Here is a 12,092-nt window from a genome sequence, read left to right on the forward strand (position 1 = left end):
CTGTACTTATATATGCAAATCGTAAAAATATGCAGTTAACACTGCTTTAAGGTTCTCTTGAAAACTATTTTTGGTACAATTTGATTTGTAAATGTTTCGGAAAATGAGATGCCAGTGGATTAAACTGTTAATGCCATTGAAAGTTTATTTTTTAATGGAAAAACACAATTTTCATGAGGAAACTAGCAAACTTTTCAATAATGTGAAGACAAGTTCTTCACGTGGAGTTGAAGTAACATTGAAACATTTGACAGTGTCTGTAATAGCAGGTCTTCTGAAGGGATGTAAATCTGTTCATAATTTTGTGGAACAGAAACTTTCAATACCAGCAGCAAATGTGGATGTTGTCAAATGTCTGGTGTTGAGATGAAATCAACACATTCTTTCGACAAACTTTCAGCATTGTTTGGTTGCAGATTTCTGCTGCACGTTAACCTACACATAAGCAGCTACACACACACACACACACACACACACACACACACACACACACAAAATTTAACATCTACTTTTATGTGGTCCAAATATCTAAATCCACTCCTGACTTTTGAATGTGTAAACCTCCACACAGTTATATGACGTCGGTTAAACATGCTGTTTTCTTGGACTGGTATGTACGGACTTAAGCTAATTCCATTCCAAGAACAGTACTGGTGGTTTGGGTGACACTACTAATAGCAATGTATTTTCTGAGTGACAGCACATTGTGCAAACCGTAAGAATTGATCAGCAGTTCCATTTGGCTTAATGTCCCATGATTTATCGTTCAGACATAACACTAATTTAATTGCCATAAACATTACACCAATTTTGTTCATTGTTTCTACAGTAGTATTTGCAGATGTATTTAGCATTATTATAATTATAATTAGGTATAATAAAATTCGAAGTTAAGCGACAAGTTGCGTAATATGATTTAAAATATTGTTGGCAACATGAAGGACAAAGAAAATTAATGTAGCACTTCATTAACTCCAGATATCAGTAAATTTAACCAGCCACTCTGTATGGTTATTTTTGCACCAAAACAGTTGGCAACTTAGTATATCACTTTAATTTTTCGATATTTTTATTTTGTTTAGGTTGTTAGCAGTCTGACTGAATGGAACATGAAGCTAGGAAGGAGTTTAGTTGATGTAGACGGTAGAATTTTACCTCAAGAAAAAATAATACAGGCAGCTAATATTAAGTATGATGCAGGGCATGATGCAGATTGGACAAGGCAGTTACGGTGTAAGTAAACTTTCTGATCTCACTTTTAGATTTCAAGGTACCATAGTCTGAAGACTTATATTTAAAGACATTGTAAGGTGAATAATCTCACAAGTTTGTAAGTGGCAGAACTATTTAACAAACTGAAATTTTGGAGAAGCTACCTTTCATCAAAGATAAGCAATTGATGTGCTGTGAATGCACATTTATTTTAGACAAAATCACATTCCAATAGCAGTCACTGAGCAACAGGACTTCCTTTGGTTTATATCCTTGGACATGCTACTTAATGATAACAGTAAAATTAGAAAATTACGTGCCTATGATTTATTAAGTCTTTCTTCCCGAGTACCATCTACAAATGAAACAGGAAATTTGTAGGGAGGGGGGATTCTAGTATATTATGTATACACAGGTGTGCACACTTTATTGTGACATACAGGTTATGGAAATGGATGCATGCTATGCCACAACTTCTTTCATGCAAATTTTGGAATGAAATACCTATATAACGTTCTGTTAAGTTCAGAGAACCAGAGGTTGTTGAGAATTCTGAAAGTAGCTTTAGGCAATTATGACTAAAACTGGAGAAGGGAATACAGTAAACAAGAAGTGGGTAGCATTGAGAGATGAGGTGTGAAAACAGAGGATCAAATAGGTGGAAAAACAAGACCTAGCAGCAATCTGTGCATATCCCAACAGATATTGATTTTAATTGATTAAAGGGGAAAATATACGTAGATGAAGCAAGCAAAGGGGAATATAAATACCTCAAAAATGATTGTCAGAAAGTGCGAAGTGACTTAAATAGGAATTGTTAGAGGACAAATGTGAGTCTACCAAAGCAAATATAAGGGGTGGGGGAAGGGGAGGGGAGACAGATACCACCTATAGGAAAAATGTGTTGTTTGGAGAAAAGAGGGGCAACATGAGAGTACAGATGGAAAACCAGTATTGAGCAAAGAAAGAAAAGCTGATAGATGGAATGAATATATAGGGGTCTAGACAACGGAAACAAACTTCTAGGCAACATTTTAGAAAGGGAAGAGAAAGCAGTTGAAGGTGTGATGAAGGTGCGATACTTAGAGAACAACATGGCAGAGCACTGAAAGATAAAAGTCTAAACCAGGACACTGGGAATAAGACATTCCATCAGAACTACTGATAACCTTGGGAGAGCCATTTATGACAAAACTATTCCACCAGGTGGTGCAAGATGTAAGAGATGTGGGAAATAGCCTCAGATTTCAAGAATGTAATACAGTGCACTCCCAATTATTCGTGTGTAGGTTATCAGGTTTGCAAATTATTTGAGCCTATAAAAAAATACTTTTACTAGGAAAAGAGCAATAAACAACCTGCTGCTTGGCAAGTGCCATTTCCATTGTTTAAACGACTATCACATGTCAACAAAGAACAGTTTACATTATCAGCCAGCATGTTCTGTGTAAATCAGAAACAATCTAAGTTTTCTGATGTTAATTAGTGTGTAAGTGTCAACGAAGCAAATCTAGAGATTTGTAAGAGAGATGTCAGAGAAACAAAAGAAGCTTGTTGACATTAAAACAAAAATTAGATTCATTAAAAAAATTTATAATGAGGAAACTGCTGCAAGACTGTGCTGGTCATGGTATTAGAATGCAGACTGTTCAGGACATTAAAAAGAATAAGCAGAAAGTACTGGATTTTGTCGGGAGGTGAGATTCTAGTTCCAGGCCATCTGTATGAAAAAGCATGGACTGATCTACATTTGACAGATGAGATGCTGCTCTTTTGCAATGGTTTAGCCGAAAAGACTAGAATGTGTCATTATTTCGGGTAGGATGAGTGCCAGAAAAGATAGGTTTTTTTTTCATGAAGCTGTAGGGTTCGAGGAAGAATTTAATGCCATCATCTGGATGGGTAACTGGATGTAAACATCATGGGATTTGCGAACCTACTGTGCAAGGAGAGTGGCTTAGTTCAAATTTTGCAGCAGTTGGTTCTACTGGAAAATGGTTCCAGATATTTGTGGAAGAAGAGAATTTTGCATCAGGTCAAATTTATGATACAGGTGAAAGTACACTCTATTGGAAGTGTAGACCAACCAGAACCTTTAATTTTAAGAGCAAAGTTCATGGTCATGCATATAGGTTGTCTAAAGAAAGCATTACAATTTTGTGCACCACTAATGCTTCTGGGAACCAAAAAAATGAAACTGCCAGAGATTATAAAATAAGAAAAGAACATTCAAGGATATCACAGCTAAGGATCTTGTGCATTATTGCAACCAGAAAGGAGTGTGGATGTATAGTGAAATTTTCTTAAACTGGTTACACAAGCATTTTGTACCACAAGTTCGACAATTACTAGAAGAGAGAGAATTGCTGCAGGATGCTGTTCTATTGCCTGATAATGCCACTTCACATACCAAAAGGATAACTTGTATCTGATGGTGGTCTCATTGTAACTAAGTTTTTACCTCGTAATATGACTGCCTTATACAGCCAATGGACCAAGGTGTAATTGCATCAATAAAAGGCTGCTACTGGGCTGGTATACCATTCGATGGGGATTATTTGGTGGCCATCTGGGAGAAAGTTAACAATTTTAGATTCCAAACACGGGATTTCTGATACCTGACAGGACGTCGGGCTACAGACACAAGTTTGATCATGGAGGAAAAATTCTTAAATGTATTGAAGAAAGTTATTTTTAAGGTTCAGTGATGAAGAAATAACAACTACACAAATAATGAATCTGGTAATTGATTTAAATGGCTTTGAAGATGTTCATCAAGAAAACTTGAGTGAGAGGCTGAAGCTCGGAACAGTGAACCCTGCTTCCAGTACCTGAGTGACGCCGAAATTGTGACTGCTGCTTCACGGCAAAAGAAAGAGGACACTGAATGTGAAAGTGGAGATAAAGACATCACAGATTATTTTAAAAAATAAACGTGCTTACTTTACCTATGCACATAACTTGGATAAACTTTTGGAAAAATAATACAGGTTTGAAAATTGGTAGATTATTCGTGTTTTTTTGATTACACTGTTCGACATGGGTTCTATTTCTGATATTAAAGTATGTGCTTCTAGACCATTTTACCATGGGAAATTCAAATAAGTAAACAAAATATTGTTGTCAGGGATACTTTTTATGTAATATGTATATATATGTATATTCACAATTCATGGCAAACACAGAGACGTTATAGAGAAATACGGGTGTGTTGCCGCATCCAGTAGTGATACAACGTGATAATTTCTTGTGCAACAGCAGGTGGGAAGAATCAGACTTCATTAGGTCACCCCCCCCGCCACACCTATGTCATTAAGACCACCTGAAACATCTCATTAACTCGAACGGCGACGGCCGGTCGCTGCCTCGGCAGTAAAGCTTCACGCCTCCTAGGGGAGGTGCATCGAGTTTACAACAGTGGTGTTAGCTGCAATTTGTCAGTCTTAACGAGTGGGTGTTTTGGCTGACAAGTAACTGTCTGTCATATTTCCGAGCACGGTTGAATTTTTAGTCCCTGGTGCTGAAGGTAAAACGACTGCTTGTTTTTACACATCAGCGTTCCTCTAGTTCCCCACTATTAATGTAATGCAGGTGTATTAAAAAAGTTTATTTTTAAATTTGCAGAAATGCTACGTCATCATGGATGTCGATATAAGCCGGACAACTTCTGCTACATCTGTGGGAAGCTCACTGTTGCCAGAAATAGGAAGAAAATTTCTTCAGTCATAAAGAAAGCATACAAACATAACTTTGGAGTAGAGGTAGAAGACCAAGATAAAGAATGGGCACCACATTTCTGTTGTGCTACATGTCATTGCAAACTAATTCAGTGGTGGAAAGGTAAAGAGAATGTGGCATTGTTTGCTGTTCCCGTGATATGGAGGGAGCCTAGGGACCATGTTACTGATTGTTATTTCTGTGTAACAAACATTCAGGGTTTTACAAACAAAAAGTCGAAGAAGCACATTGTTTACCCAGATCTGCCTTCAGTGAGAATGCCAGTGCAGCATTCTGACAACCTTCCAGTACCTTCAAGAGCTCGAGGTCAAATTCTGAGTGACAGTGAAATAAGTAATACTGAAGAAATCAGATTATGATTCTTTATATCACTGCACAAGTGAGTCATCGCCACATTTGTTAACACAGGCAGATTTAAATGATTTAGTATGTGATCTAGGACTAAGTAAACAAAAGGCGCACCTGCTTGGTTCAAGATAAAAAAGTACAATCTACTGCTCCAAAGTACTAAAATAAGTGTGTTCAGGCACAGAGAACATGCCTTTATTTCTTATTTTCCAACTGACGAAGCACTGCCATTTTGGAATGACGTTGCTGGCCTGATGAAAGTGCTGAACTTCACTTACATTTCACAGGAGTGGAGACTTTTCATAGATGCATCGAAAACAAGTCTGAAGGGTGTTTTGCTCCATAACGGAAATAAAATACCCTCTTTTCAAGTAGCTTACGCTAGTTTGACAAAAGAGAATTACGAATTCGTACAAAGGATGCTAAATTCATTAAAATACAATGAATACAAATGGAAAAATATGTGGAGATTTCAAGGTAATTGCTATGGTACTGGGAATGCAACAAGGCTACACAAAGTATGCCTGTTTTCTTTGCGAGTGGGATAGTAGAGACCGACATTCTCACTACGTGAAAAAGAAATGGCCTAGGCGAAGATGGAAAGTTGGCGAAAAGAATGTACAACGTGAAAGTCTGGTAGCTCCTGAATATATACTACTTCCACCGCTTCACATCAAACTTGGCCTGATGAAACAATTCGTGAAGGCCATGGATCCAACAGGCTGTGGGTTTGCATATCTAGCTACCAAATTCCCCAGTCTTTCAGCTGCAAAAATGAAGGAAGGTGTATTTGTGGGCCCACAAATCGGGGAGCTGCAGAAAGATGCAAATTTTGAGGCATGTTTAACTGTTAAAGAAAAAACCGCATGAGACTGTTTCAAGATGGTGTCAGAAAACTTCCTCGGAAGAGGAAGAGCTCCTAACTAAAGAGCAATGGTGAAGGATATGATCAAAGCATGTCAGGATTTGGGGTGCAATATGTCTTTGAAGGTACATATGATGGACTCTCACCTGGATTACTTCACAGAGAGTTGTAGTGACGTATCGGATGAACATGGTGAAAGATTCCATAAAGACATTTCTACCATAGAAAGGCGCTATGAAGGGAAGTGGGTACCTTCTATGTTGGCAGATTATTGCTGGAATATCATTAGAGAGAAGAAAGATTCACAATACAAGAGATAAAAAGTGATGTGCATTACAAGGCAGTGGCTCATTGTTTGTCAATTTTCTGTAATTTCTCATGTCAAATAAATGCTTCAAAGTGTGTACACAAAGGTTACTGTGTTATATGTTAGATCCCACCCTCCATTAATGTGATGAACTTATAACATCATAAAGATGTGCATTTGTTTGTTGAATTTCATGTCACGTTTGCTGCACTATATCAGAAACTGAAAAGAGAAATAAAATTGTGATTACTCAAACTATCCCTGACAGAAAAAAACCAAAAACAGTTTTCACTTCAGCAGTCACGATATAACTAGGATCACAATATTTTTTATCAGAAATAGAAAAAAGGTTTTTTTTAAGAACAAATAATTGGGAGTACACTGCAATTCCAATTCCAAAGGAGCAGGTGCTGGCTGTCATGTGTGAATATTACCCAGCTATGAGTTACATCATTTAAAATCATGGTTGCAAAATTCTGATATGAATTATTTACAGACAAATGGAAAGTCTAGTAGAAGCTGACCTCGAGGAACATCATTTTGGGTTCTGGAGAAATGTAGGAATATGCGAGGCAATATTGATCCTACAACATACGTAGCAGACATGTTGAAGAAAGGCAAACATATGACTATAGATTTTGTAGAATTAAAGAAATATTTTGACAGTGCTGACTGGAATGGGCTTCACGAAATTTGGAAGGTAGCAGAGTAAACAACCTCTACATTAAGCAGGAAGCAGCTATAAAAGTCCCAAGTACATGCTAGAAGGCTGAGAAGGGAGTGAGACAGGGTTGTAATTTATTCCTGATGATGTTGATTCTGTACATTGAGCTAGCAGTAGAGGAAACTTAAGAGAAATTTGTGGAGGGAATAGAAATGCAGGGAGAAGAAATAAAAGCTTTGAGGTTTGCTGATGACATTGTAATTCTGAGACTGCAAGGGACTTGCAAGAACAGTTCAGTGGAATGGACAGTTTCTCAACAGCAGGATATTAGATGAACATCAACAAAAGCAAAACGAGGGTAATGGACTGTATTCAGATTAAATTAGGCAGTGATGAGGTAATTAGATAGGAGGAAAATAACACTAAAAAGTAGGTGTTTTGGTATTTTGGGCAGTAAGATAACTGATGAAGGCTGAAGTAGAGAGGATATAAAATGTAGACTGATTAGACAAGAAAAAAAATTACGAAAAGGAGGAATTTCACTAACATTAAATGTTAATTTAATTTGAATTGGTCTGCCGAGTGTAGCCGTGTATGAAAGCAGAATGACACATCAGCAGCATCAAGGAATCAATTTAATATTGGAGGGAAGTGTGTGTGTGTGTGTGTGTGTGTGTGTGTGTGTGTGTGTGTGTGTGTGTGTGTGTGTGTAAATAACAAAAAATATTTGGGTCGGATGAAACATGAATGCTTTTCACATGATGTAATAGTACATGGAATATAGTGTGAAATCTTCTAAATGTTCTGTGTATTATTGTTTGCAGCAAATCCAATGTTTGTGTGTTGCACTTTAAAGAACTGGGTTGTTATAAGTCCCTCAAGATTTATGAGGGATGCAGGATCATTTGTGCAAACACTTCAGCGAACTGCCGGTGGTATGCGGATCAACGTGCCAGAACCCTTCTAGTGAGTACTTCTGTAATATCTCTCTCTCTCTCTCTCTCTCTCTCTCTCTCTCTCTCTCTCTCGTGCGTGTGCATGTAGGACACTAGTATGACCCATTCTTTGTTACTGCCCAAGTGTTTGAGATCACGGCTAAGTCAGATTAAATGAAGACATTGAAGACATTAAAGCATTCCTGAGTGTGTGTTTTTAATGACCTAATTTTTGTCATTATCTTTTCGAATGCATTTTGAAGCGTTACTCTTTGTTCTATCACATTCACTGCTCTAGAATACACCTAAAAAAAATACGGAAAAAATTTACACAAATGTTTTCTCTCCGTGTGTGTGTGTGTGTGTGTGTGTGTGTGTGTGTGTATGTGTGTGTGTGTGTAAACACATACTCAGAAATGCTTTAAGGTCTTCATTTAATCGGACTTAGTTGTGATCTCAAACACTTGGGCAGTATTAAAGAATGGGTCATACTAGTGTTCTACATGCAGTTTCCTTTGCAGATAAACATTTCTGCAATAAAATTCTCCCATTAAACTGAAGTTGACCATTTGCCTCCCTTAATGCTCGTTCGATTTCATATAGCTTACCAACCCTATACCCAGTTATTTATTCAGTGTGACTGTCTCAAGCAGCATACTTTTAATACTGTATTCAAACACTGCAGGATTGTATTTCATACTCGTCTACATCAATTTAAATCTTTCTACATTTAGAGCAAGCTGCCATTCATCACAGCAACTAGAAATTTTGTTTCAGTCACCTTGTATCCCGTTACAGTTACTCACTAATGACATCTTCCCTTTCATCAAAGAATGAACAGTGAACAACCGCAGATTGCTGTTGATCAGTTCATTTATGTATATGGAGACCAAGAGCAGTCGTATCACCCTACCCCAGGACACTCCTGATGATACTTGTCTCTGCACACATGCTGTCTGGGACAGCACGCTAGGTTCTGTTACTTAAGAAGTCTTAGAGCCTGTTAACTTGTTCCATCGTTCTGGACTCCCTCCCCTGTGGGGCACTGTGTGGAATGCTTTCAGGATATGTGGGAATAGGATCTGCCTGCTGTTGCTTTTTATCCATTGTTGGCAGTGTACCATATGAGGAAAGGACAAGCTGAATTTCACATGGGTCAAGCTTTCTAAATTCTTGCTGATTTTGTGTACAAAAGCTTTTCCTTCTCAAGGAAATTTATTTTATTCAAACGGAGAATGTGTTCAAGAGCTAGCCACTGTGCCGAGTGGTTCTAGGTGCTTCAGTTCGGAACCGTGCTGTTGCTACGGCTGCAGGTTCAAATACAGCCTTGGGCATGGATGTGTGTGATATTCTTAGGTTAGTTAGGTTTAAATAGTTCTAAGTCTAGGGGACTGATGACCTTAGATATTAAGTCTCATAGCCCTTGGAGCCATTTGAACCATTTTTGTGTTCAAGAATTCTGCAGCAGATCAGTGTTAAAAATATTGGCCTGTAATTTGGTGGGTCCTTTGTTTTACCCACCTTATATACAGGAGACAGCTGTACTTGTTTTAAGTCACTTGGGCTTTGTGCTATGCAAGAGATGCACAGTAAATGCAAGGTAAGTTAATGGCTAAAGCTGTAGAGTACTCTCTGTAAACCGAACAGGTAGTCATTGTGAACCTGGCAGCTTAATTGTTTAAACTCTTCCAGTTTCTTCTCTACACCAGGAATGTCCATTACTATTTCCATCATACTGGAGTCCATGCAAAAGTGTGTTTGCATGATTTTCTTGCACTGATGTGAGAAACTTAAAATTTCAGGTTTCCGCTTGCTGTTTTCTGTAGCCACATCAGACTGGTCAAAGAGCGAGTGAATGGAAGCCTTCAAGTCACTTAGAGAGTTTACCTAGGACCAGAATTTTCTCAAGTTCTTGGCAAGATCTTTTGCTAAGGTATGAGAGCAGAGGTTGTCTGCTTCGTGCATTGCTCTATTTACAGACCAGAAAATTCTGTATTAAATTTTGCTTTTTGTCTTTCGCACTGAACTGAGTGTGCAGCAGTCTCTGCTTCCTTCACGTTTTTTGGATTTTGTTATTTAACTACAATTGGTCTTTTCTGTCCTTGATCCACTTACTCGACGCATGCCTGTAATTCCTCTATGTTCAATTACTGGAACTAAATGATGCCAATCCATTGTCTAAGTGATTTGCTAACTACTCCTTATCTGCTCTTTCTAGCAAAACTTCTCTCCTAGCCTTCTTGAGCGATTTGTTAACTTCAGTAACCATTGTCAATATATCATTACCAGTGATCCTTGTCAACTGACATTATCCATAAGGTGAGCCTGTTTGCAGCCAAAAGACTTAAAATATTTCCATTGTGCATGGGCTGTCGATATAGCTGCTCAAGACACTTTACAGAAAACATCTTCAAAAATACTTCACAATCTGCCTGTCTCTACCAGCTGCAAAGGATCCATAGACAGCCCAATCTGTAAGTGGTAGGTTAAAGTCACATCCAGTTAATACCACTTGATCTGGGTATTTATCCACTATGGAGCATAGATTTTCCTTGAATGATGATAAAAGTTTCACAGCAGAATCGGATGACTGGTAAAGACATCAAACAATTACCTTGATTTCACCTGTACCTGTTAAATCTTTAGTTGGACCCTGTTTCATCCTTGATAGACAACATTTTTGTCAACTTCAGTGAATAGCCCTCCCCTCCTATGGCATCTAATCAGTCTTTTCTATGCATGTTCTGTAACTTCCTGAATATATTTGAGCTTTGTACTTCGTGTTTAAGCCAGCTCTCGGTTCTGAGAGTAATTTGAATGCAGCAACTTTGCTAGAGGGCAGTAAATTGAGGAACATTATTATGAATACTTCAGCAATTTACTGTTATAGTAATGTATTTAGTCTCCATGTGATCAGATTTCGCTATCAGTGTGTCAACTGGTAAGTGTTCTTCGGAAGACCTCAGACTATAGTGTAGCCTAAGAAATCCCCATATGCACTCCTCAAGCACTCGGCTTCTCAAATAACTGCTTTCTTTGTGTACTGCGTCCCTGTGCTATCAAGGGGAATCCTGCAAATTCTCCACCCCATAATGCACGTCCAGAAATTTGACTTGAGATGGTCAGCTGATGAAGCCTTGAGACCTTCCACTAGACTTCAGACCATAGGACCCTGGTCAATTCTGGGAATGATTCTGCAAATTGTAAGATCTGCTTGCACCCCATATATGAGGCCAGCAGTCTTCACCCCTTCCGCCAGCTGCCTGTATGAACTGGCAGTGCCCTCTGAATCCAAGTGACCAGAGTTGGTGATGCTGATGTATGCCACAACTTCATACTGCATGCTTCGATGCCATAGAGGGGGTCACCCCCACATCTCGTATGAGGCTTCCAGTAGACAAACTGAGTGCAAATCGGCTTTCTTAATGGCCTTGAATGCTATTTTCCTAAGGGGCTTCATAAGATCCCTAACATTAGAGCTTGAAATAAGCCTTAATCAACATTCATGAGTTACCACTTGCCACTCACATTGCAGTGAGGGCTGATCAAGTTCATTGGGTACACTAAAAGATGTCTCGGCATCAGAGTCTGTGGGTGGAACAAGTGACACCTTAAATGTCCCATGTGATACAATGATTCTTCATGTTATACACAATGATTCTCCATCACTGCTACACACTGAGGCAGCAGCCTGGAGACAGATGATCATGGCCTAAAGTGTCAGGCTTTTTGTGAACTGGCCAACTCATCATGCATCTGCACTCAGCCTGCATGCATCCTATCCATCCTAGTATGACCAACTCAAGAAGTAAACTATAAAAGCACATCGAAAAGCTAAAAATGGGGGAACGAAAATAAAACTTAAGTCGCAAAGGAAATGCGCCATAAACAACGAAACACACTGCTCTTACAAGCGTCTGCCAACCAAAGTGTGAAAGGCCCTTTAGGAACAATATGCAGTGCTTGCTAACAATAAATTGCCGCCAATGAGCGTGACATGACAGCTGTTTACATTAGATTCAT

At 38.6% G+C, this 12,092-nt stretch overlaps 1 protein-coding gene across 1 annotated transcript in view; it reads left to right on the plus strand.

Moving 5' to 3' along the window:
• The window catches only part of LOC126365873 (piwi-like protein Siwi), a 137,233-nt gene that overhangs the window by 78,547 nt on the left and 46,594 nt on the right, over nucleotides 1–12,092 (plus strand). The window contains exons 11-12 of the mRNA XM_050008563.1: nucleotides 1,083–1,233; nucleotides 7,959–8,100. Of these exons, the coding sequence (XP_049864520.1) occupies nucleotides 1,083–1,233; nucleotides 7,959–8,100 (293 nt within the window). The remainder of the gene's footprint in view (nucleotides 1–1,082; nucleotides 1,234–7,958; nucleotides 8,101–12,092) is intronic.

The sequence above is a fragment of the Schistocerca gregaria genome, chromosome 4 (assembly GCF_023897955.1).
Source record: "Schistocerca gregaria isolate iqSchGreg1 chromosome 4, iqSchGreg1.2, whole genome shotgun sequence".
Classification (NCBI taxonomy): domain Eukaryota; kingdom Metazoa; phylum Arthropoda; class Insecta; order Orthoptera; family Acrididae; genus Schistocerca; species Schistocerca gregaria.